Source organism: Drosophila subpulchrella, chromosome 2R, assembly GCF_014743375.2.
Source record: "Drosophila subpulchrella strain 33 F10 #4 breed RU33 chromosome 2R, RU_Dsub_v1.1 Primary Assembly, whole genome shotgun sequence".
Classification (NCBI taxonomy): Eukaryota; Metazoa; Arthropoda; class Insecta; order Diptera; family Drosophilidae; genus Drosophila; species Drosophila subpulchrella.
This window is the reverse complement of record NC_050611.1, coordinates 15,895,423-15,922,507: the sequence shown is the minus strand read 5'-3', so window position 1 is coordinate 15,922,507 and position 27,085 is coordinate 15,895,423. Positions and strand designations below refer to the sequence as shown.

Below are 27,085 nucleotides of genomic sequence, written 5' to 3'. Positions count from 1 at the left end.
CTCGCACCGCGCACAGCCAAATCCATATAGATATAGATACACATACCGCTTTCGTCCCGCTTTGCTGGCCCAAAAAACCCAAATCAACTGGCCTGCGTTTCTCTATCTAGTGCCATCGGCCATCGGTTAAAGCCAGAAGCTGAAGAGCAGCACGCTTCCAGTGGGAAAACATTTCGCCAGTGAATGCACGTTGATTTTTTTATCGGTCCGCAATTGTGATTTACCATACATACAGCACAGGGCACGGAAAATTAACCACCGAACTGAAGTGAACTGAAACGGAAATCCGAGGCGAATTAAACTTGTTTTTTTTTTCCCCCGAAGAAACAACGCAACTTCAGGCTTTGTTATAGGCAGGTAAAACAATATACCCCTCAAGCAACTTAAAGCTGTGTATATATTCCGGCAAATACCAGGAATCCAAGTGCAAACAATGGTGTTTCCATATACGATGCTTTCACAGAAATCCCGACGGTTGGCCATTAGATTCTGGTTCCTGGCTAATTGATAGAGGCGACTGGCGCTGACTGATAGGGGCACTTGGCCAGGACGAAAGCAAATGCAATTACAATTACCCCAAAGAACAAAGAGGGAAGCAAAAATCCCATTGCTCATATAAGCTCATCAAGAAGTGCTCATGTGTACGTGCGATTGTGTTTGTGTGACTTTGCCGGGGGCTCAATCTCTCTATGAAGCTGAATTCTGGGATACTGGGTTCCCCGATTGCGTGCAGACTCCATCTGGTGTAGAAGCATTCGCCCGGGGGTCTTGGGGTCGGTCAAAGCCGTTAATGGAACGTCCAAAACGGCGATCCTTCGTTCTGTCAATTTGCCTGGGAGCCCGAACCGCCCCCACATCCTCGACTGGAAAATCCCACCTTCATTATTCCATATTTGTTTTTGCTCCTAAAGCTGGGAGTAAGTAGTGAGTGAGTGACTCAGGGGCTCGCGATTTATTTGGGTCAGCTTATCTTACGATGCAATAAATGATTCATTGGCTTCCGTTTTTATATTTTAGTCCAGCCAGTCGTAATCTGCAGTGTTCTGTAAACAATTGCTTGGGGACTAATTTGCCTTAATGATGTTATAATTTCAGTCATTAAAGGAAGCGGAATAGCGAAATGAAGCTCTTTAGTTTACAGCATAGTTAATTGAAATAATGAGTTTGGAATAACCATTTTAAGGGCAACCAGAAAATCACAACTTAATCGAAGAGCTAGTTTTTAAACATTAAAAGTTATTATGTTAAAAGGAAACGTACTGAAAAAAGTGAAAGAAATAATGCTCTCTAAGTTGAATAAATAAATGTATCCTCTTCCCACTTTAAATTTAATAACTACTTTTAAATTATTGAAGGATAATATTTGGAAATATTTCTTTTATAACCTACAAGACTTGTATTTCAGAAATTCAAATTCCTTTTCAATGAATATTTATATTCAAACCTTACTAACATCCATCAATTTGTTTTCATCATACCAAAATATAATTGAGTGCTCTTTTCAAAAATAAACAAGACGGTTTTCTCGAAAAATTTACTTTCATTTGATTTAGGATTATTTTATATATTGTATTAAAGTCTTTCCCTAATACTAAATTAAGATTTTTTTAAGATCGCTTTAAAAACTTTTTTGAAATAAGAAAACAAGTCTTAATCGACTTAATATATAGGAATTTTTCTTTGGTGACTCAAGGTCTGTAAGGCACTATTTGTTTTTGAAAGATAATAAAGTTTATGAAAGTACGGAGCTTATAATTATGCTGGTCGCTTTCCAAAAAGTATCTTTGAAGTCGATCTATCGTTAGTCACGCGCTCAGCTCCAGTGAAGAGAGAGCTCGCTCTCCATGGGGCTCTCTCGCCGCTTTGATTTCTTTTCTTTGGGGCCCGCGGCTACGGCTCTTCGCTCTCCGGGGCTCTCGGGGCCTCTCCGCTCCGCGATTCTGTGGCGACTTCTGATTCTTTCGGGTCGGATCGTACTGCCTGCCAAGTTCAGATACAGATACTAGTACTCGCACTCGCACTCGTACTTCTCCTCGACTGTCGCTTGTCGCTCGTTCGCTGAAATTTTTGTATCTCAGAGATTGTTTTAGTTTTAGTTTTCCTTACACATTTGATTCTTCTGTGTGTTCGCGTTCTTCTGGCCTCTGGGCCTGCCTTCATTGCCATTGTTTCGGTTTCGGTTCTGTCTCTGTTGAATTTCGTATCGTATCGTATCGTATCGGCTGAGCGAGAAATCAGTTTGACGTTTTGCTTTGACAAGCAACCGTCGTCGATCGGGGGATCGTGGATCGCGGATCGCCGCTGAATCTCGTGAATCTTGGGCGTTCTTTTCTCGCCGTCGCCGGTCGTGTTTTTGGAGCAGAATTTTCACTGGCCGTAAGCGGTAGTATACCACCCAAAAGTTGCCCGAGTCCAAGTTGCACCACCCGCTGACCAAAGGCGCACCCGAAAAAATTTAGTTATCTCCGTTGCCGCAATAATCGACAATCATATTCCCCCGATTCCCCCGATTTGTGATCAATATATATAGGTACTAGTGTGTGTGTTGTGTGTGGTGTGCCATATATTGGGGGTGCGTGTGTATTGTTCAGATTGAGTGTTGGCAGCAGCAGCGGCCGTAAATGTGAGCCAATTGTATCTGAGAGATACAGATACGTTGGCGGTGTTATCGCCGCTACTGCTGCTCCTACTGTCGTGACCGCGCTATTGTTATTATTTTTAATGCATTGAATTTGAGTTTTGCAGTTTACAATTCGGTGTATCCATATAATATATATATTATATATATATATATATATATGGTCGATATGTAGAGTCGCGATTGTACATATTTTGTTGTACAATATCTTGTGCGTCAACAACAACATCCGTTCTATGAACGTGACCCCCGCGCATTAAAATAAATTCTAATTTGTGGAAGAAAAGAGCAGCAGCGAAAATGTTTTGTTATTGTTGTTGCCATTGCGATGGGGCAATATTTATTATGAGTGCGTGTGTCTGCCCATTGTGTTCATGTGTATTTGTTTAATTTATATCTAGAATCTAGAGTCTAGAGACTGATATAAATATTAAAATAAAAAAGAGGAGAAGGAATACGTATATACGTATATAAAATATCAGAAGCAACAGGCGGCGAGGCAACAACTACCAGCTAAACGACAAATTTTTGGTTTCGGTACGTCAACAGATAATGTATTGTATATGTACTTAAGTTGGACATACATTTTTTCGGGGGCATTCGCTTAATTTGCGGCCATTCTCTGCCTACACGGGTTTACACAGGCCCAAAAGATACAAATCAGTGGCTGATGGGTGCTCCCCGTCAAGGAATACATATATCCTTAAACCCCGAGGCGAAACACACTAGCCACCTTGGAAGTGTCAACGTCTGGTCTTTGCCCTCCAAAAAAAAAGATCATAAAATTAAATGAAACGAAGCAAAATAAAATTGAAATGGAAATTTTCATGCATCTGGCGTCGCGAAAACATTTTGCAGTTTCAAATTTTTAATTTAACTAACTCACCTGACTGACGACTGACGACTGACTTCTTATAGGCGCGACGGAGGCACATAAAAATCGCTTAAAATGTTGTGGGGGGCTGCAGGTGAGCAATGATGCCCATATTGGCCATAAACAATGTGAAAAATATCATTTCGTACTTATAAACAAGCGGCGATAAGTTTGCAAATTGCGTTCGCATTTCGCTTTTCGTGTTTTGCATTTTGCATTTCGACGCTGCCAAACTTGAAAACTTTTTTTATACATTTTTTTTTTTGTTCGTCGTTTGCTAGTTTTTATTTCGGCCATATCCCGCGTGGACTGACCCATTTCGTCGATTATCTAATGGCTGTTTACTATATATATATGAACACTCGCATATACGTAGATTTCTTTTCGTTTTCACTATCTATGCGATAGGCTGTCGCCCAATCAGTTGGCTGGCTTAATTAATTCTCGATTTTAACTGTTTATTAAAATGGATTGTTGGCGCTGGCAGAGGTGCCTGCCATTGTTAACAGCAAATAAATCCGAGTTGCTCGCGTGCATACTGATTGGGAGTTTCCAAAAGGTACGCTCGAAATGTTTATTATTACTGGGGTTATGCAATGCCACCCACTTTCGCTTCACCTACCCCCCCAAACCATCCACTCGTAACCCCAAAAGTGCCATAGAGTCTGCAGTTCGTCCAACTTTATGCTCAATGTTTGCAATGTGCCATTTGATTATATGTACTTGTATTGTCAACTGGGGCAATCATCTATACAGCTATGGTGCCCTCTCTTTCGTTTACGAGCACTCGGTCTCCTTCTAATCTTCCAGGTTGCGACACTAACACTACTTTTTCCCTGCTCACCCATCCCATCTCCATTTTGTTATATCTCACTTGAGATCGGCATTTGAAATGCAAATATCCAACTGAAGCAAACTCTTTGAAACAGCCGGAAAAGTCCCCATAGATATTGTAAGCAGTCGTGATACATATATATCCTCCCGTATGCCTATGTATGTTGGGGAGCTCTTTCATGTTCATGTTATTAATTAGGCGGGGTCCAACCTTCCGCCTGTAAGCGATTAGTAGCTGTTCCATTGTGAGGCCCCAAGGCCCCCGATCTCGAGGATGCTATGGCCATATAGCGGACACTTCTGACGCACGTTCTGAACATGAAAATCATCGCAAGACCACCGGCAAGGTTGTCCATGCTTGGAGGACGCACACGAGATAATAATGGGCCATTACGTTCTATATGGATCTACCCCATGGCTGCCCTTTTTGGAAAGAGAAGTCCATAGTCGCGAAACGTTTCATTGTTGCCTCAGGTTTTAATTGGTTTTTTAGTGGGTTATGATTTATATTTTTGAAATAAGTTATCTCATTCAAAATATATTGATATGATATAACATTTTTAAAACCATTTTTGATCAATTTCACTTAGGTTCTTGAATTCTAGTTAAAACAATTAATTTGTTAAACAAATTACTAAGAATTAGACAACCTACTATGATTTATTCCATATTTTAAAACATTTTATTCAAGACCTCAATTGAAAAACTAATTAAAGGGTGAGAGGTGTATTTTTTGTTGCCGCATTTCCTAATTAACTTTCAACTGATTTTCTAGCTGTTTATTTTGGGAAGCAGTCTTGAATTATGGCAGGCCGTAAACTTAAATACTCCATTTCAACACCTGACTTCAAGTCAAATTAGGCACTCGTAATGGATCTCCGTAGACTATACATTATTCGCACTTTGTTTATAGTAGGCGATCGGATTCCTATTCCAATTTTGATACCGATTCGTATTCGGATCAGTGTGTGCATGAAAAGTAAACAGAAAGCCGATGCCGAGTGATCGGCAGCTGCAAAACATCAGCGGGCAAAAACTATTAGATACAAAATTGCTCGAATGCGCTGCCCCATGTTCCATAGTAATCTTTATTTTTTGGTCTCGGCCAGCTTTCCTATATGGCCCGGCTCCGGCTGCCAAATACCAACGTTCTCGAGTACATATTGGTAGGAAATTCTATTAGGGGGCCTCTCGCACACAGGCGTCCTGATGATGCTATTATCCGAGTACCCACAAGCACCTGCATACTAATAGCTTCGGGCTCGGGCCAAACATCCGTGACTGGCTGCATCTAATGAGTTGACGTTCGGGGACTGGGGACTGGGTACTGTGGATTGGGGACAGGGAACCGGGAACAGGGACCGCTAATAGAATTTGGCACTCCTTGGCACTCGAGCTTTTAGTTGCATACCGAGAGGCGCCGAGGCGCCGCACAGGAACTCGAGGCCCCGATTATACGGCATGGCCTGGCAACGGGGCGGCTGAGCAATTGCAACTCGGCCTCCTCCTTCTCGTTCTAAACAAATTATGTTACGTCCACAGCCTTCGTTATTTATTTGAAAACTTAAATGATGCCGAGTGTACGGCGAAAGGCATTACTTGTTCATTTTAATATGGTCGGGCTAAAAATAATTTGTTTAAATCAACAAACACACCATAGACTGATGTGTGTACGCGAAGCTGATTCTCGACATCTCTATTGTAGTATTCTCATTGCCGGGAATGTGGATGAGTTTGCTTGGAGCTGAATCGGAATCTGCACGGAGAGAAAATAGCTTATGGGAAAGCCGAGACTCAAGATAAATGTGACCTTAGTGAAAAAAGTAATTTGGACTTTGTTTCAAGAGCAAGGTCACACTAAACGTAGCTTAAGGAGTTTAAGGCAGTTAATTAAGATAAACTGGGCTAGAAATTTTTAAATCAAATATTCTCATATAGCAAATTACCCCTTCTCATAAAAAATTCCAAATGGATGACCAATTTTAGTGATATATCTTTCTCTGTACTTATGTTGCCGCCTCTGTTCTCCCTCTCGCCTGTCTTCCTGTCTTGTGACGCCTTTTGTCTTTGGCCCCAACAATGCAAACGGATTCAGACAGTGGGACGACAACAAGTGTCCTTATGGATGAGGATGTGTTTATGTACGAATGCAGATGAAAGACAGCCCTTCCCTTTAGCAAGTCAATCAACGTCGCCGGGGATAAGGACTATCTTTTCCGCCGCACATCCCCCCTCTGGAATTGTTTTTCCTTCCCCAGAGAAGGGACATAAGACATTTCACTCGCAGGAGCCGAGCTCCAATTGCCACTTGAAGTGGGTACGACTTTCGGTGACTAATCTGAAGTGTTCCCAATGTCTGTGCTCTCTACTACCAACTCCCTACTCCCCACTCCGTTTTCCATATCAGTTGATTTGCTTCTTTCGCTTTCGTTCGAGTTTTATCTAAATATTTAAAATTGGTTAGCAAGACACGAGCGAGCGACAGAAGGCTTTTCTATTTGCCTGCCCCAAGATAAAGCCAACTGACAGCCGGAATGAGAACAACAACAAGGCGACATCGACATCCCAAAGCTGTATTATATATGACACCCTCAAATCCCCACAAGTCAATTGTTTGATACGTGCCACCGAGGGTTCAGACTATCAAGTTCCGCCAACTTTCGGGACGCGAACTTAATATGGCAGGCAGGAGTCGTAGTGAAACGCAAATATAACTCTGACTGGGCATTATTCATATGCAGCCAGTTGGTCACGTTCAAGGGCCCTGTTTTATTTTTTTGTACTTTCCGTACTTCTTTTTCTTCTTCTTTCGCCTTGGCTCCAATAATCATTGCCAATATTTGGGCTTTTATGAATTTATAACAATCGCCAAGAGTATTTGACAATTTGTGCGGGTGCTCTGTCCATATTCGATGAGAGTTTCAATGAAACTTGAATGGGGGGACTCGAAAATGGCTTTCGTAATCGAGTTAAAATACCAGATATGCACTGCAACTCGTCATTTATCACTTTGGCTTATCAATGTCAATTAAACTAGTTTAACTAATTAAGCTGGGAATTATCAAAATAAGAAAGAAAGAGCGGGAAAGCGAAAAGTTAATGTAGGTCAGTGCTGGGTAAATTACTGTGTTTGAGAGAATGGTTTAATGAGATTTATTTAATTTCGGTTGCTGGTTCTTTCTGAGCATATTTAAAAGTTATCTACCCGGAGAAATCTGGCAATACCTAAAACTTAGGAGTTATGATTGATTACCAAAGATAGAATCAAAACTAATTTTGGGCAAAAAAAGATTTATCTCATTTTAGGTAACTTGTCTTCCAAATGTTTTAGGTTAGAATTTCCACATTTTAGTTAACGCCAATTATTGGGTGTTTTCTGGATGTAATATAGTACAGAACAAATGTTCTTAAAGTATTTTTGAACTATTGTTATAAGTTATTAAAAGGCATTTAAGGTTTTAAAGGGCATTTTATTATTTTGTATTACAAAACAGACTTGTATTACCATCACTAAATTCAGCATCTTATATAAGACAGGGGGTGATAAAATTATAGGAAATGCTAGTTTTAATAATAAATCTAACCCTTAACGACATGCAAATTATTCTAAAAAAAAAAACAATTGCGCTTACCCGGTATTTCAATTAACCAAGCCCCCACTCTCCGTTCCCCTCTTGCAGTTCTGCAAATCATGTGACCAGTATCTCCGCTGGCCATCAGTCAATCAATCAGCGGACCGCAGCCCAAAAATGTTTCAATTATGTTATCGCCAGCAACAACGACATCGTCCAGAATCGAAACCATCGAATCAGAAGCCAAGCCAAATCCAGAGCAGCAGAAACCACAAGGAGGCAGCAGCACTGCCAAGGTCCTCGGTGGAGCGAGATTAAGTTGTGCAATTCCGGGAATCCTAGTCCTCCGTAGACCACAATCGGAACCGAAAAGGGAAAAGGAACAGGAACAGGAACTGGAAACGAAACTAAAACCAAAATCACAAGGCAACCGAGAGCAATTTAGCATAGCAACCGCAAGGGAATTAGCCAGGCCAGGATCAGAAGCAGGACTTCGCCATGGGCTGCTCGCCAAGTACCCTGCCCGCCCCCTCCTCCGCCGCTGGCCAGTCGGGCGAACGAGGATCCCTTCCGCTGGACGCCTCTGAAAAGGACGAGAGTCGACTGTTTTGCATCAAACTGCGGCGCAGTCGCCTGCGTCGCTGCAGCTGCGGCAACGTGACCTTGCAGCCACCCAGCGACGGAAATGGTAGCTCGACGGGGGATAACCTCTGTGGCCAGGTGCTCCTAAATCCGCTGCAGACCAAAAGCGAGGCCGACTACGAAAAGGTAACCAAATCCGCATGGGCCACCGTTCAGCTCAAGGAACTTTGTTTGTCTTCCACCAGCTGAGCACCGGCAAAAAGGACTCGATTGTAACGGTGGCCGCCCTGGGCAACTTTACACACAGCGTGGTGCGACGGGCCACTGGCAGTAAGTAATCCCCAAGAATTTACCATCCCCCCGAAACTTTAAGATCTACGCAGTGGTAAAATGATACGAATCCCAATAACCACCAATTAAAGTTAGGATAAAAGCAAAATTGGGTCTTAATATATTTAAGCTGAATTCCAATTTCTAGAAAGTATTCTAAACATTCAAGCCTAACCGAACTTTAGTAATTTCTCTAGCTTGAGTAAAAGTATGAATTTTCTAGTTCTACTAATTTCTGTTTCCTTCAAATCAAATGTTTCAAAAAGGAGTTTCCATATAATCCCATGCCTACTAATAACACCATTACTCTTAATAGTTTCGTATGTGAATCAGTGAATCATAAAATTAAACGATCATATTTTTTCCGGTGCCTTATGGAAACATGATCCCTATTGGCAGCATCATTTACCTAATACCCTTTAATGTGTGGCATCGCTTAGGTTTCGGTTACCTTCATCACTCAATATCGGCTAACAATAATGATAGGTGATAAGGAAGGCCTGCTATTGAGGAACTCGGCTTCTGTTTCTGCTTCTTCTAATCTGAAGTGAGGCTACTCCACCCTCAAGAGCTTCCGCTATGCTGGCTGATAGTACTCGTAGTGCCACTTATCAATGGGAATCTCAGATTTAGTTGCACGTTTCCTTTTCTTCGGATTTTCCGAAGATTTACGATGATCCAAATTCGAGCCAATCAACTCAAGTGGCTGCCATAACTTAGGCTAGATAAAGCGGGATTAAAATTTATTAGTGAGTTATAGGGTATTAGAAGAAAGTTCATTTTTAGAAAACCTACAGAATTTTGGATAAGAAAACCTTGATATGATTTTATTAGGAAATCTTGAAGTAATGACATATTTACTTAGTTAAAATCAAAAAGGTTGAGTATGCATCCAATCCCAGAAGAATTTCTTAGGGTGCTGAGATAAGGAAATTTTAGATTATACTATAGGTTTAAAAACGCTTTTTAGGACTAGCTGGGTATTGGAAACTAGTTGTAAAGTTTCAGGACGCAAAAGTTCCAACTAATATACAATGTTTTGTATAATCTTTGGTATAGGGTATCCGTAGTGCCTGGTGATCCCCGCTTTTGACCAGGTAACCCGATCCCCGACTCAGAAGAGTCAGCTGGCGCTTGTCGGAGATCCAAAGCGCAGCTGTTTTGTGTCTCCGTCCAATTAACAGTTCCCCGCTCTCCGCCCCACTCTCTCTCGCGCTCTCCCTCCCGCTCTTTGGAGCTCTGGGGAGCGTGAGTGAGCATCGGTGAAACTTGATCGCGCTCAGTTTGCTGATCGGATTGGAGGGGCGGGGATGAGTGGGGCTGTGGGTGGGGTGGCAAAATGAGAGAGTCGGAGAGCGAGCTTCGTTTATCGCCAAAGCTCCCGCTCTCTCTGGCGGTGTTGCGGCAACAGCTGCTCGCCATTTATGGAGTCATTTGTTGTAGATTCTTTCGCCGCGTCGGTCGCTCAGTCGCAGTTGCAGTCGCAGTCGACGTCGCTGCAACACATGTGAATCCCAGTGTGTGTGCCATATAGAATCGGAATCGGAATCGGTATTACCATCCACTGCTCAAGTAAAACCGCTCCATGCAAATCCCAAAAAATCCGAAAAAAAAATGAAGAGCTTGCCAGCTGCAAACTGGTAGCCACGATTTGCCATCTAATGATTTTGGCCAAGTCGTGCCTATAACACGCTATATCGCACACAACATATAGCATATAACATATAACCCAGGGCCAACCAGTCGTCGAACCAAAGCGATTGCAATTAAAAAACGCATAGAGCCAACTGGAAATCATGTACGCGCTGAAATTCGTTGGCTGCATTCGCCTCAGGTGGAAAAAAACAGCTTAGCGTGCTCTAAAATACAAAAAAAAAAATATATAATCGAAATACAACAAAAGTGTACATAGCCGCGCACGAAAAAAAAGTGTTAAAAATCAAAACAAACTTCACAACTAAGTGTGCCAACAACCGCAGCAGAAACAACAAGTGTAGCGAGTAGCGATCCCTGGATAGATTTTGTTTTTCATTAGATTTACGTAGGTGCAAGATACAGATACGCAGATAGCAGGAGAATTCCTCAATTCCGAACCCATTGAGTTACACAGGGAGGGGTTATGAACACCCAAATCGTACGCACTGTGAAAAAATGCCAATTAATATGCAAAAATTCACATGACAATATCTGGTTTTGTGCCAGTCACACAGCCAGCAGCCGTATAAGAACAGAAGGAGAGCGAGATCGAGATCGAGATACGAGTATTACCAACTCACAGCACTCTTAAATTTTGTTTTTGATCAGGCCCCACATTTTAATTCAGCGATCAGCAGTCTCTCACGATCTCAGCTAGTCTCTTTCTCGAAAACCCCAGCCCCGAACCCCGGTAAACAATGGAACACCCACTGAATGGCGCCAAAACATCAATCAAAGCCAAAGAAAACAAACTGAACGATCACTCGACTCGACGCTACTCGATTCATTATAGGCGGCTAATCCCACGCGTCAAAGTTCTGCAGTTTATCAGTATTCCTCCCGCCCCCCTCATAAATTGGGAAATTGAGCGATGACGGCTGTGTAGTCACCACAATATTTGCTATTCGCCAGTGCGATTCTCGTAGGTCTTACACAAATTACGTTCAGTTTAGCCACGTGAAGAGCTCTGTGGGGAGATTAGATTACCGCTGGATACTCCCTATCGATGTGGGTCTACTACCCCTACTTATTTTGGCTATATGTCCAGCTATCGCCAAGAAGATCGGGCCAGATAGCTAGCTAGCTGGCCAATTTGATTCCAGGGCCGTTCTAGCCATTCTAGCCATTCCAAGCCCCCAGATGTAGATTGTGCACGCGTTCGCCTATCTGTATCTGTATCTGTATCTGCATCTGGGCGAGAGTACCTGTATCTGTATCTGTATCCGAACCTGTGCCGTATCTCAGCCCAACGCACACAGGCTAAACATCTGAATACTATGAGCAAACCTGCCTGATATTATCTTATCACAAATTAATTGGTCGCCATGACAACGGCCAAAGGCGCAAAAGGCCCCAAAACCAAAAGCCCAATGAGATCGGCCAGTGAGACTGGCCAGGAGCCCCTAATCCGCTCTTTGTATTTAAGCCAAATTCGCTGAGGGTTCTTTAGCGGGGGGGGATGAGAGGGGGCTTTGGATGGAAATGCACCTGCCTTTCTAAGGCTAAGCGCCTTATGTACGCCCCGAAAAGTATCTCACGGATTGAAATGGCGACAGCCCACTAGACCGTTAGTTTTTGCCGCAGCGCACACTCGCAGTCACCATCGCAGTCGCTGCCCATTTCTACGCGCCACTGGCAGTTTGAAAATCCGTGCGAGAATTATCATCTGGCAAACAGTTTTTCATACCGGATTAGAACGGACGTCGGGCTCCGCGTTTTATTTCCAGTTTTTCCCTATTTTGCACTTGTGCCAATTTCAGTTTGCGCCCCCCACATCGATCGAGTGAAAAGTATCCCCTAAATATTAATATTTAATGAGCCCGCGTTCTTCCGCAATTCGTGTGTGACTTTGTACTATGAGCAGCAGTTTGAGCCCAGTTAGTAAGTAACTTGGGCTGGCTAAGAAAGCTAAGAGCTAAGAAAGTGTGTTAGTTATGGGTCCAGTTTTCAGGGGTCCCCCGAGTCATCCAGAGAGACGTCAGCGGCTGCTGGCCGCCGTTTATCTAAACAATTTATCGATTTTCGTTCAGATTACAACGCGTGTGCCCCTGCCTCCCAGACCGCTCCACTTTACTCCCAGGCTGCTCCGAAAAAAAAATATAACACAAACGATAAGATACACCCGACCCATTTGAATAAGCGCAAATATACTGTCCCCACTGGCGGTATATATACACTGATAAAAACATAGCGTAGTAAATTTAAAGAATTTGTATTCTATTTACACATTTTATCCGTTAACTGCGGTTTTTATAATATGATGTTAATTTAAAAATCCTTTTTTATGACTTAAGATCTTAAAAGTAAATATGATTAACATTGTTTTTCTTAAATATTTTCAAATTAAATCATCCAATTTGATATGTTTTTGTTTTTAATTGAAATATTTAGTTAAAAACTCTGAGTTCCATATTTACTATTCCATTTTTTATCAGTGTACATATATATACACTTAGATCTCGTACTGCTCACATAGGTATATAGGCCCACTCGAGGGGTACGGGTTCGGGTGCGGGTACTTACTTTCCGTACTTTCCCTGGCTAGTTTTTGTTTATGCCCCACTCGGGCTATTTATATTAAGTGTGCTCTGCACACATGCTGCCGTATCTTGTGCGCTATATGTACCACATATCCATGTATACGTATATATATATGCATGTGGGGCAGTTTATCATTACGCACTAATTGTGTGAAATCAATGCCGCAGCCAGATAAACAAACTATTGCACATAAATGACAATTAACATAATGCCACGAAAGTAATCCAAATTTGTGTGACTTCATTTGCTAAAAAAATAGCAAAAACAAAATAACAAGGAAAAACAAAAGCGGAAATAAATAAAGAAAAGCGAAAAGCACAAACAAAATGATAATTTCCAGCCAGCCGAATTTGGCTGGATCGGCGACGACCACGATTACGACCACGACCACCAGTAGTGCCCACATGGGCCAGGAAAGTATGCCCAGCACTTGCAACTGTGGGGGAGTGGGCGTGGGCGTGGGAGTGGGCGTGGCCCCTGCCCCTGCTCTGGGTACCAGACAATCCCCATCTCCAAGTCCAGAGACAAGCACATCGAAAACACCAGCATCTAGCAGGGATTCATTAACGCGTCCGGCCTCCGAGTCCGAGCTAAATGTGGGTAAGGTTCCACCTCCTCCTCCTCCTCCTTTTCCTTCTGGGGTTTTCCCCGTTTAAGGAAAACTCTTTTGGGGCTTAAATTGAGTTTGATGATGTGGTTAACATGAGTGTCCCAAAAAAGATGCCCTGCCAGCTGGGTTTTTGGCAATTAAAAATCAGCCTCAAAGTTTTCTTCATCAACTATATAGCAGCTCTAATTAAAGTTGCTAGCCAAATGAATTTCCACCTGTTTGGTCAGGTAACTAACTTCAATTTAAAAGTTAAGCTTTCTGGTGGCAGAGAATGCAAAAATTATAAGCAAATTCCAGGGGATAAAACTAAAAAACTGAATTCAAATGAAACATTCAAGAGGTGGAAAATAAAAATAAAGTAGAAAGCTTATTCCATGGAATAAATTAAGCTGAGTGAGAATTAAATATCATGCTGGAAAAAGTTGGAATTAATTAAAACAGTTTTCACAAAATGTAATTCATCTGAATGAAGCAAAAAATGAAAATACATCAAAAGCTGATTCCGTAGAATTAAATAAAGCTGCAGACAAATCGTTGGAAAATGGCATAGGAAAATTATAAAATATACTTTTTGCAACTTTTTAGAATGAATGTGAATATCTAGGAAATGTCAATAATTAATGTCCAGTTTTATTAGGCAATACAAAATTGAACCAATAAATTTGTGGCACATTAAAGTTATATATCATTTTAATATACCATATGGAGAAATAAGCCCAAGAACAAAACCCAAAATGACTTGTTGATAACTTTAATTTGCTTGCAAGGAATCCGCACAAAAGCCTCGAACAAATTTCGTTACACAGAAAGTTTGTTTGGTCAATCATTTGGGGTCTTAAAAATTGTTTGGGCCTAAGCATACATAACTTGCGAGAAGCCACAGAATTTTAATTTCCCCCGAAAACTTTGCCAAGGAATTTTTACTTTGCGAATGCCTGAGAAGGTATGGCAAACTCCAATATGGATTGAAATTTTCTACACAGATGTGTATAAGTAAACATAATAAGCAGGCAGATAGGTACTTCAATGGATTTTGTGGTTAAACAGAATGAACTATTGGTTTAACCTGTAATTTCATCTTTCCCATCGTTTATAAAGCTAGTTACCATGGCTTCCATTTGCGGAGGATTTTTGTTTTAGCCTGCTTGCCACAGCACAAAATAAAGTGGGATGTGATGCCAAAGTCCCGACCTGTTTCTCATTAAGTGAAATACAATTTGTGCGGCTTAGTTCCTCCGGGGGTTCCGCTCTTAGTGCCTTCGTTGACAGATAGGAGACCCAAAAACGGGGGCTTCCGCCCCCAAGGACCTTTGTACCCTTTCGCAGGCACATGCGTGTGTGCCCGTTTATAAAGTGTTTCTCAAATGCCAACGTTTATAATTAAATAAAACGTGCAACAAGAGGAATTAATGTGCGTGCGTGTCCCTGCCAGAGTGTTGGTATATGTATATGTATTGGTACACTGATAAAAATAGTAGTAACTTTAAAGATTTCGTATTTAGTTAAAAAAAATTGTTCATAAGATTTTTGTTTATGTATTTCTCTTAAAATTTTTATAAATTTTAGGTACAGAAATATTAAATGATACAACTATAGTTAGTTTAAAAATTGTAAACTCTTTTAGTCATATCAATAATAGGTGTTCCAAAATATCCGGTTTGGCCTATACATTTTATTACTCATACGTACTGTTGCTTTTGATAAAATATATTTCTTTCATTTAGGTTGCCTCGGCCTCGATAGAAAGTCCATTGTATCAAGTTCAGACTTAAGTTTTATAATAATTACAAAACAATGTCGTTATTTAAATGAAATATTCTTACTGGCTTACCAGCCGTATGAGTAATTTTTTAGAGAACTTTGGACCGCCTTAAGCCCTGTTTTATTAATATTCCACTTTTCGTTCAGTGTATAAGGGATTGTGTGAGTGTGTGTTTGTGTGGTGACCATTCATTTTGATTGTGGGCGTGCTGTCGACAGCCACGAAGTATGCAACGCCCTGCGAGCCCTTGGAACGCCCAGAAATGTAGCATACTTTTCAGAGAATTTTCCCCCGCCTCTAAACGATTTCCCCCCTTTTCTTGTTCTTATTTCCGTATTTTTCTCACAGGCACAGGCACATCGGGCACCAGTTCATCCGGCGGCGGGAACAGCCGTCCAGGTCACCGCAAATCATCGCTCGCCCTCGCCCTCACCCCGGAAGATGAGCCGATGGACGTCTACCAGGTGAGTGGTCGGCCAACCCGGGCCCCATCCCTATAGCTACTATGACCACAATTCGAGGGGGAACCGAACTGAACCACATGGTTGTTACGTCTTTTGATAAGGCATATTTATCTTATCACAGGCGGCACAGTTTATAGAGAGCGCTGCGCTTTTCGGTTTACATTCGGCTTTAAATAGCCGCTCACCCATACAGGCCCAATGTTTTGCCTATAAACAATACGCTACCAGAGAAATCAAATCAATTAACATTGAAGGTGGGAAATCAAAAGGCAAAGAATGAGATTATACCCACGAATCGATCGCGGCGACTCAGTCCGTTCCGTTTTGCAGTCCGGAGTAGTTTCGACCACAAAACCTGTGAATTGTTTCCGAACCAATTCCAGTTCCATAGATACCGATCGAGATACAGATAGAGATAGACAGAGATCTCGATCGAGATTGTCGCATTAGTTGGGAGACGGCGTGGAAAAGTTGGAAATGCCACTCGCGAGGCGTTTCTATTCGTGTGCTCGTCTAGCTTATGCAAACAACTTGTTATTGATCTAAGACATTGGACCTCAAGTGGCGAGTGTAATTGTCGCTGTTGTCATTGTTATTGCGATACGGATTTCGGTGCGGATTGGTTCACTTCACGCTCTCTCTCATTGAGTGGCCGAGTGTTGTTTTAATTATAAAACAGAATGCGCAATTGTTTGCCAAAATTCAGTAAAGTCTTTCGCCGCAAGTCCTCCGCGAAGTCCTCATCGGCGGGCCGTGAGAATCCATCCAGCGAACCGGACTCCGACGCAGAGCCCTATACCATATCCGATCGCAGTGGCGATAAACGTAATGAAAGAACCAGACCACCTCCAGATGACGATAGCAGCCGGCTGATAAGCTCTGCTCATTTGGATTTCACTATGGATTTGAATTTGAATTCGAATGGAGGCGGCGGCATTCCGCCAAAGAGCGAGGGTTCCTGCCCGGAAATGAAAGTGGAAACGATTGCGACGACGACGACGACCACAGAGACTGCTGCTCCAACTCCTGGGCCAGTGGCCATTTCCCTGCCATTTGTGGGACGGAATTCGTGTAAAACGCCCGAGGAAATGGAGCTGGAATACGAGGCCAATGTGGAGGCCGAAGGTCGTGACATAATGACCCCCCTGCGCCGCAATACCAGACCATTGAGTGTGGCCTTCAGTGGTGGTGGCGGCGTTGGAGGACGCACTTCTCTGCAGCCGGAAATAGTCGAGGTCATACGCAGCCTGGACGTACCAGCTCTGCTGCTCAACAACCTCAACCTGGAGGACAGGGAGCGGAGTCACCTGGTGGAGGAGGAGGACTCCCCCTCCTATGACCCCGATAACGCAGTAGTCCTTCGTCGCAAGGTCAACTGCCTGGAGCGCAAATCACACAGTCTCTACGAACGACGATTGCCCAAGGTGCCGAAACTCCATCTCTTGGTGGCTGGCAAAAAACAATCAACGGAGGAGGAGGAGTTCAGGATTTTTCAGGTAGCTAGGTAGCATTCAGCATTCAGCTTTCCCGGGAATTTCCAACTTTTCCCAGCTTGTCTCCATCAATCTGGCGCCTTAGCCCAAGTCTTATGTATGTCGTGATACATTTCCGATTACATTTTCATTCCTCTGATTGACACTGAGCTTCAGCTGCTGCGAAACCAACCCACCTTCAGCGGATTTAATGTGTTCTCGTATTATAAATCTGCAGCACACGAGCGTGTGGCGCACATAAGTCAGAATCAGCAGCGAGCAATTTTATTTTAATTTATCATCATTTAAGCGACACGAACGACACACACGCACTGTAGCTCCCGGGATGGGTGTACAGATGTACGGGGCAACGAAGCCGGGTTAAGCCCTCTTATTTTGACGACAAAGCCAGAGGAGCTGCAGACTTATATTAAATTTTACACCTTGTCTCACCTGCTCTGACATCGCCCCCCCCCTGATTTTTTTTCTTTTTCTTATATCCTGATGCAGCGAAATCTCATGGACCTGAAGTATCCAACCGTACTACCACCGAATCCCCCACTTAAGGTAAGCCCTCTTTGGACCACTTTGATCATGGGGCAATTCAATCAGTGCAATGGCTTTGAACCCCCCCTCCACCCACACTATAGGCCCTCCTAGTTTTCCACAAATCGGACAGCATCTGCGAGGCGGTCACCGCGGCCTGCCAGCGCCACCAGCTGGACGTAACGCTGGTCAAGTCCAAGGAGGAGGCATTGGACACCCTGCAGAAGTCGTATGCCACCGCCCAGTGCTACCACCTAATCATAATTGATGCGCGTTCCACCAAGAACCTGGATGCGGAGCATATTGCAAGGTGGGTAAGGTTGAAATGGGTTTCGGGTCGAGTCTTTTTTAGGGTTCGCCCAACTTACCGAAACTTTTTACAAACTTTTCCATTTTCATAAACTTTTCACTTTGCTATAAAACTTGCCTCTTCCCCGCAGAACCATACGTCACACACACGGCCACCATTTAACGACAATAATTGCAGTCTGCAAGAAGAGGTGAGTAGTTGGGTGGGGGGTGGGGCAGTCATTTTCCGCTAACGACTTACGACGACTACTTTTGCAGTTTCTTCGAAAAGGATGATGTGCTAATTGCTCTATTGGACGCTGGCGTTAATAGAGTAAGTTTCCTTTAATTGGCCCATCACGGGCTGAGGGAAAACAGATGCTACAACATTGCCACATCTTGGGTATTCCACAGTGCGTAGCTGAGACGACCAACCTGGCCATGTGCAGTGTGGAACTGAAGCAGATACTGCACTCCATCATCCGGCCGCACAATGTCATGTCCACTCAACAGGTAATCGAGTTAATGTCCCTGGGCGCCCTTCGCAACTGCAAATTAATTCAATTAAATGGAAGCGCTGCCCGGCAGGCCAATGAAATTGCAAACCCCATACATACAACCTCTCTTTTGCGATCCCAACCCACAGGCCCTCTACACGGCACTCCATCGGTTGAAGGAGGTGGTGCTCATCACGGACGACTTGCTGAGGATTCAGTACGCCAACCGTGCCACCGAGAGGCTGCTCAACATGCGGCTGGTAAGTGGAACCCGGGGGATTGTTTGCCATTGCGGCATTAATGAGATTTCCGCGTTGGACAACAGGACGAGATCATTAGCAAGCAGCTGGAGGACATATTCGTGTCGGACCTGTCCACCATCAGTGAGCAGTGCAAGAACATCAAGGAGTTCGATGGCATACTGACGGTGCGCAGGAAGAGCCAGGAGGGTATCCCTATGCACGTACGCGTAGTGCCCGTGGCCTGCATAGGAAGGTGAGTGGCTAAAAGCAAAAGCGAACGTCCATCCCCCCACCCACCGAAACCCTTCTTAATTGCCAATTTACGTCCCTACAGCGCACCCACGCATCTGATTTTCAACTTTGATGTGCCCGGCGGCCAAATGGATTTCATAGCCACGCTGCCGCAGCCCAAGGAGGCGCCTCGGGGCTCGCTGCACTCGGTGCGGAGGTGCAGCTTCGATGTACGCTCCATCGCCTCGGACGGATTGCGAAGGACCAGTTTGGCCAAGTTGACATCGCTGCCGCTGGAGGCCCCCATCACTAAAGTATGACTCTGCCTCACATTTGGGTTGTGGCTGCAGCACGTTGCAAGTTTGGGAAGGGCTTTTGGGGAATGCCTAAATTGCTAAATTGTCGTCCGTGCCTGTGCCGTGTGTCCTGGTCCGTGGTGTGCTGTGGTGTGTGTGTGTGTCCTGGTGTCCTGTCATGCCCCGTAGCAAATGCAGCAACAGCAACAGCAGCAGCAGCAGCAGCAGCAGCAGCAGCAACTGCAGCAGCGACAGCAATAACATTAGCAACAATATTTGCACAAGCACTTGCACAGACACACAGACCATCCCCACACACGCACATAAACGACACAGGCACCGACACACAGTGAAAAGCGCTGGGAAAATGCATTTTCCGGCTTGGAGTGGTGCTAACTTTGACTATCGCTGTTTCGAGATGCAAAGACAACAGCAGTCACTCTGCTTTTAATCATCCAATTAGGCACTCACATTTCTGTAATCTACTTGAAAGCATCTAGAACAGATGGCGCCCAAACAGTGAACCTTAATGAGTTGCGAGGCTAATTAATGATTTGCAACCTCCAAGCCGGACTAGTGCAGTTCTGGCTAAAAACGACCAAAAAGTGGGTCAGTTTTAACCAACATTGCTCCACTGTTCATTCGAGCTCCTAATTCGTCATATTAACTTAACCCCAACTAATCCCAAATTCAACAGTAACAGCACATTTAAACCAACATGTTTATTCTCTTTTTATCTCTTAATTGTTATGTTCTCTTTTTTACTTTTATGTTTTGTGTACTCGAACAATGAACCAACTCATAAAAAATATTACCAAAAAAAAAAATAATGTACCAAACTGTTCGTTCGCACGTTCGCTCGCTCGCTCGAATTGCTCGCTGTGCGTCGCTAACCAAAATATATAAAAAAAATTAAAAAATGTACAAAACTCAAAACCAACAAACACAACCGAAAAACAAAAAAATCGAAAAACTGCGCACTCGCACATTAGATAATCAATTTACTATCACAAGTACAGGAGAATTGTTCGGCCGATGAGGCGCGTCTCATAGACAAGGTCTTGGAGTTCCTGAAGCGCGAGGGACTCTACAGTCCGCAAATGAAGGAGATACGAACGGATGATCCCATAGCCACCGATCTGATTGGTGCCCTGCTAACGGTGAGTTAGAGAGTCCTACTTAAAATACTTATATTTAAATAATAATATTAATACATTTTCAGGGACCCAGCGTGTACTCATCGCGCCGCAGCTCGAATGACTCCATCATACGCACTGGCAGCTCCACAAGAACTGCCACTATAGTGCCCGCCAAAATGAAGGTGCTTACTTCATCGATTACCCATTATGATATAACACTAAATGCTTTTTTACTGCAGTCCAATCCCATCATTATGGAACTACTTGACGAATCTCTCAGCTGGGACTTTGATATTTTCAAATTGGAGGAGATCACCGACTACCATCCGCTGCTCTATCTGGGCATGGAGATGTTCCGCCGCTTCGACGTCTTTGCCACCTTGAACATCGATGAGAACGTTTGTAAGGCCTGGTTGGCCGTAATCGAGGCCCACTACCGCAAGAGCAACACATATCACAACAGCACCCATGCCGCGGATGTCATGCAGGTGGGTTATTTCACTACTGACCTTTCTTAAGGTGTTATATTTTAACATTCTTAACCCCTTTTTACCCCTAGGCCACTGGCGCCTTCATCACCCAGTTGACCAACAAGGATATGCATGTGATGGATCGCATGGAGGAGGCGACTGCTCTAATTGCCGCCGCTGCCCACGATGTGGATCATCCGGGCAGGTCATCCGCCTTCTTGTGCAACTCCAACGACGCTTTGGCTGTGCTGTACAATGATCTGACAGTGCTGGAGAACCATCATGCAGCTATTACCTTTAAGCTAACCCTGGGTGAGTAGAAAGAGGAGGGAATATTCTAAACCAACGTTGAAAATGAGTAATTCATGTAAAGATGCCCATATGTCACCAAGAAAAGTTTGAATTAAGGCGACTTTGAATTATGAAATACATTTCTTAGACATTTAAAGCAACTTGAAGTTAGAGAAGTTCAAATTATGGAAGTGATACATACTATACTTTCAAAGTTAGTTTTACTAACTTTAATGTCAAAAGCCGTAATAAAACTAGTATTCCAATCTCATGAGTCAGTTAAGATCAATTTATTCTCAAATTCTTTAAATTAATATCAAGTATTTTCGGTTTCAAGACTATTTTCTTCTCGAAAAATGTAGTCCACGATCGCTTCATATCGAAAAACAAACTCAAAAGATCTTTAGCTTTGATTTTAAGAACATTTCTTCTTAAATAAAAGAAAAAATCATATTGAGAACATTTGATCTTAGTTCTTTTCTAAATGCATATTCTAGTTTTAAAATATTTCAAATCTGTTAGCGAATAAAATATGTATACTAACCCACTTATAATCTTGTTTATGGCTTCTCTTTCAGGCGATGATAAGATCAATATTTTCAAGAACCTGGACAAGGAGACGTACAAGTCGGCCCGCAGCACCATCATCGACATGATCCTGGCCACCGAAATGACCCGCCATTTCGAGCACCTGGCCAAGTTCGTGAGCGTTTTCGGAGGCGAAGAGCCCCGTGAGGTAAGACTGAATACATATCTCTACTTAGAAACGATGAGATAGTAAAGATTTTAAATACCCCACAGCACAATCCCCAGACGGATGAGGAGACGTCGATACTCATGCGCCGCATGCTGATCAAGGTGGCCGATGTGAGCAATCCCGCCCGGCCGATGCAGTTCTGCATCGAGTGGGCCCGTCGCATCGCCGAGGAGTACTTCATGCAGACGGACGAGGAGAAACAGCGCCATCTGCCGATCGTGATGCCGATGTTCGATCGGGCCACCTGCAGCATACCAAAGAGCCAGATCGGCTTTATCGAATACATCATACAGGACATGATGCACGCCTGGGAGAGTGAGTTGAACCCTAGAGATCCACCATAACCACAGCTAATATCTAAATATCCCTTGCAGGCTTTATAGACATGCCGCAGCTGATCACCTACATGCAGATCAACTACTCGCAGTGGAAGAAATACGACGAGCAGGGCGTGAACACCCTGGCGGAGATCATGGCCAAGCAGCCGCCGGTGGGCAAGATGGCCAACTCCAAATAGCATACGGCCTTCCGGAGATTGTTCTCGGGTCTACTGAAGCCACTGCCGGCCCAGGCGCCGGGCACCTCCACGATTGGCGAGAACGAGATGGAGGACGTGCTCTAGTGACGGCGTCGAAGGTCCTGCGACGTCTGACTCCGGACCCGCAGTCTCTCGGCCTGATCCTCTCATCCCGGTTTGAAACCCATCTACAAGATTTCGCTCCCTGGACTGCCCACACATATCCACATCTCTCAACGGACCAACGGACCAGGGGGGGCGGTACTAAATGGTGTGCCAAGTGGTGTCACAAAAAAAGGCGGTATCATACATAAAAACAAAAACCATAAAACACAACTAACTAAGGCAAACAAGTAAACAATTATTGGGCTGGACTCAAAATTAAATGTTTAAGATGCATCACAAGAAGCGAACTTTCTATTTCTATATAAATATATATATACCATGTGAGTCTGTGTGTGCGTGAGTGTGTATGTCCCCCCTCCATACCCTTATAAATGTGTATGTGTTTAGGCTAACAAAAGCAGACTAGCATGCTATGCTAGCAGGTTAGCAAGCTAGCATACTAGCAAGAAATCCCACAGCATATTGACCAGAATATATATATGGCGTGCGCTCAATTGTACCTGGCAACGGTATAACGTATAACAGTATAACGGTTCTGGTAACGCTATAGCGATATTACCAAAACCAAGTGTTACAAGCATGTAGTTCTCTCCCATCATGAAGACAATCTCTGTTGAATACTGCAAGGCCAAGTAAATATATAGTATAATTGCTGTCCAAGTCGGAATCGTTGGTATCGGAATCGAAATCGGATTTGGGTTCGGAACGAGTACAAGGCCATAGCTAGACGAAGACTATATACATACACACAATGCGTGCGAGATCACGAGATCGAGAGACAAGCACTAAATATAAACTACTATCACTATCGACTAGCTAACAACAACTACAAGTAAAACTGAAACAAACTAATTCGAATCCACTCTTGAGACATATGAAATCCTATGGGGCCCCTTTTACTACCTAATTATCTAGTTACCTATTTTCCTAACTGAAGAAAAACGCGAAACGATGAGCTATCCTAACTAATACTATTAATGTTGTTTAGCTTTCTAAGCATACGGTATGAGAAATCAAACTAAACGCAAATGTTTTACAATTAAGTGAAATCCTTTTTGAAATCTTTTTATCTAATTGACTGAACAAATTACATATACATATATAAACCAGATCTATTAATACGAATTGATAATATGTTCTTGTTATAACTAAAAAAAAAAGAAAGAAAATGAAATGAAATGGAAAAGCAAAATAATATATACAATATACAATTTATACAACTTTTACGAAGCATATTATATATTTATATATGTCATACGATATCGGCATTCATTCACAGAGTTACAGTAATTTGTATGTGTTACCAAGGTGTTAAATCCCGTGCTTCAGAATGTTTTGATAGAAATTATATACACGTATACAAGTCCCTTGAGATCGACCTCCTGAACTGTGTAGCCAAGTCGCTGGCCTGGAACATCTAGAACATCCCCACTCCCTAGAGGGTCGACCTTTGACCCAGCCAGTCCGCTCAACCCGACCAACCACACAATCCACCCACCAACCCACATTTTCCGATCCCACACTTCACATCACCACTCTGATCACATTAAAACAGAATATGAAAACCAAAACTGAGCGATAGGAGAATATAAATGTATATGCATATTCAGTGTTGTTAATATGTGTGTGTTTCAATTGTATGTATTGGATTAAATCGCGTAAATTACAAACAAGCAAAACTGGAATATAAGAAAACAAAATAATACGTGTTATGAAGAATATATATGTATACATAAAATATATATACATAGATACGGTACTACTATATGTATGTTTCTGAACACAAAAATGATAAATCTTTACATACAACTATGTATATTTGTTACATCTGTTTGCTCCTTGCAGGTTAAGGATTATAAATGTTAAGATTTAGTCAAATTTATTGTAAAAACAAAAAACAAACACAAACAAGAAACAAAAACAAAATGCAAATAATACAAATAAAAATCCAACAAAATGGAAATTATCTACAAAAACAAAGCAAATGCGGGGGATTGGGTCAAGGTTGAAATGGAATCCTATCCCAACATAGTTGGAATGCCAAACTGTATATCAGAATCTAGCTTCGATCGTTAAGCATCATTAATATTTCACTCACTCACTTTGGCCATAATGATCGATTCTGAAAGCGCAAGCCCAACCCTCTGTGAATTTTAACAACCTGTTTTACTGGCATTCTGCCATCTTAACGACTGCCCAAAAACGGTGGGCTTAATTTCACCTGGCCGCCTCAATCAAAAGGTAAACAAAACAAACGATCGTTTCCAGCCCAAAAACTTTCTTTCGGCGGTCCCAACAAAGAAAGTCTTTTGGTCTTCAGTCTTACAGCACGATCGATTCATGCAGCCCAGAAATGGTGTCGCATATGGACGCAAACGAGTCCGGTTATGCGTTAATTGCATAATGTCGCCTTGTATTTCAGCGATGACAAAGTGAAACTGGTATTATCTTTAAAGTATATCTTTAAAAATATATAAATAATATTTTTGTGTACACCGTACTTGTGACGGCATAGAACGAGCAGTGCAATCAATTTGCCTACTTAATGGATACTGCCAACAGCTCACTTAAATTCAGATTATAATGAGCTCCCTATTGACTTCTCCCTCATAAATAGCATAATTTCTAAGAAATAATATTCATTTTAATAGAACTCTAGATGGTTTTTACTCACAATAGCTGTAGTGTACTTGCTTTTTAACTCTTTTTCTGTTTTAAGAGTATTTTTATAGAATGTTAAATTGAAAAAAAAACATTTTTCAATATCTATTTAACATTATTCATTAGTTAAAATAATAATTTGTTAATAATTTATTGCTTCCTACACTTTTTTCCTTTCCAACGATCGTGTCACGCTGGCATCTCAAAGTTGAGGAAAGACTCGAGATTCTGCTGCCGATCGCTGAGTTTTTCTCAAGCAGCGTTTAATGCGGTTTCAACTGCCGAACCGATCAGTTCGATCGATCGTTTTTATTAGAGTTTGTTGGATACCCCAAAATCGAAGATGCCCCAGTCGAGTTTCTTTGCCAAGAGCGTGCCCTTTGAGCAGATCGACAAATTGGCCATAAGTGGAGGCTACTCCTCGATCTTTGCCAGCAGTAAACCAGCGGTTCCTGTGGTCGGGAATTGGGAGCAGCGCTTCTGCCGCTTGGCGGATACCTTCCAACCAGTCCTGGATAGGGTGTACGATTTCGAGGTTCGGGAGGATGATGTGTGGATTGTGACCCTGCCAAAATGCGGCACCACCTGGATGCAGGAGCTGGCCTGGTTGGTGGTCAATAAGTGTGACTTTGAGACGGCCAAGAATGTAGATCTCACATTGAGATCGCCCTTCCTGGAGTGGGTTTCTGGATTAATAACTATAGTGCTTGAGACTAATTTAAATCCTCTCCAGGTTCAATGGAGTGGTGCCCAATGTGCCACATGACACCATTGCAGCAGCAAATGCTCTACCCTCACCGCGGCTGATCAAATCCCATCTGCCCGCCTGGATGCTGCCCAGGCAGATTTGGACCAAGAGGCCCAAGATCATCTATGTGTATCGTAATCCCAAGGATGCAGCCATCTCGTACTTCCACCACTGGCGTGGAATGGTGGGTTACCAGGGCACCAAGTCGGACTTCATGCACTCCTTTATCGATGGCTATGTGAACTTTACCCCCTGCTGGCCGCATGTCCTGGACTTTTGGCAGCTGCGCCATGAGCCCAATATCTTCTTCACCAGCTATGAGAGGATGAAGGGACAGTTGGGCCAGGTTATTGCAGAGGTTGCCCAGTTTCTGGATCGCGAGGTCACCGAGGAGCAGATCCAACAGATGACCCAGCACCTATCCTTCGAGAGCATGCGCGATAATCCCGCCTGCAATCATGTCAAGGAGTTCGAGAGCATGAAGGCAGCTGCCGGAAGGGATGTGGAGGAGTTCAGGTAGGTCTTGAGATAGCTAACCCTACGCCAAAGGACTCTCCAGGAGCTGGCTAATCAGCAATTCTTCCCACAGGTTCGTTCGCCGCGGAGTCGTTGGAAGTCACAAAGATGAGCTAACCGCCGACATCATCAGGGAATTCGATCTTTGGTCTGACAACAATCTCAGGGATTACAAATTGAACCTGGATGACTTTGCCAACTACAGCAAATTCGCTTCCGCGTAATGCTCTCTAAGTAGTTTCGGTATAATATATCTTGGGTAATCTTTGTTAATAGTCTGTAAGCTGGGGTGATATATGTATAATAAATAATTGCTTGCATTATATACTATATGCAATTTAATGGTTTTATAAGTGAATTGTTTACATTCCTGGGGTTATCAGCAC

General features: G+C 43.0%; 2 protein-coding genes across 11 annotated transcripts; both read left to right on the top strand.

The window, feature by feature from the left end:
• On the top strand, nucleotides 1–24,497 carry LOC119549205 (high affinity cAMP-specific and IBMX-insensitive 3',5'-cyclic phosphodiesterase 8). Of its 10 annotated transcripts, none has more exons than XM_037857046.1 (20): nucleotides 2,162–2,530; nucleotides 3,040–3,175; nucleotides 8,027–8,686; nucleotides 8,746–8,830; nucleotides 15,787–15,902; nucleotides 17,885–17,941; nucleotides 18,025–18,230; nucleotides 18,361–18,420; nucleotides 18,488–18,542; nucleotides 18,623–18,721; nucleotides 18,855–18,965; nucleotides 19,031–19,200; nucleotides 19,282–19,492; nucleotides 20,494–20,634; nucleotides 20,697–20,795; nucleotides 20,853–21,101; nucleotides 21,173–21,395; nucleotides 21,953–22,110; nucleotides 22,176–22,446; nucleotides 22,506–24,497. In XM_037857046.1, exons 3-20 carry the CDS (start codon nucleotides 8,417–8,419, stop codon nucleotides 22,646–22,648), a joined length of 2,724 nt encoding a protein of 907 aa, XP_037712974.1. In that variant the 5' UTR covers nucleotides 2,162–2,530; nucleotides 3,040–3,175; nucleotides 8,027–8,416; the 3' UTR covers nucleotides 22,649–24,497. The 10 variants fall into 10 exon arrangements, with proteins under 10 accessions (XP_037712973.1, XP_037712974.1, XP_037712972.1 ...); XM_037857044.1 differs by having other exon boundaries at nucleotides 2,163–2,376; nucleotides 20,467–20,634; XM_037857042.1 differs by having other exon boundaries at nucleotides 2,163–2,383; nucleotides 20,467–20,634.
• A 1,204-nt stretch (nucleotides 24,498–25,701) lies between these two features.
• Nucleotides 25,702–27,024, top strand: LOC119550202 (sulfotransferase family cytosolic 1B member 1). The gene is given in 4 exon segments (XM_037858751.1): nucleotides 25,702–25,749; nucleotides 25,752–26,113; nucleotides 26,169–26,699; nucleotides 26,773–27,024. Coding segments are annotated over 4 exon segments (1,092 nt in total). The 3' UTR covers nucleotides 26,924–27,024.
• The last annotated feature ends 61 nt before the right edge of the window (nucleotides 27,025–27,085 follow it).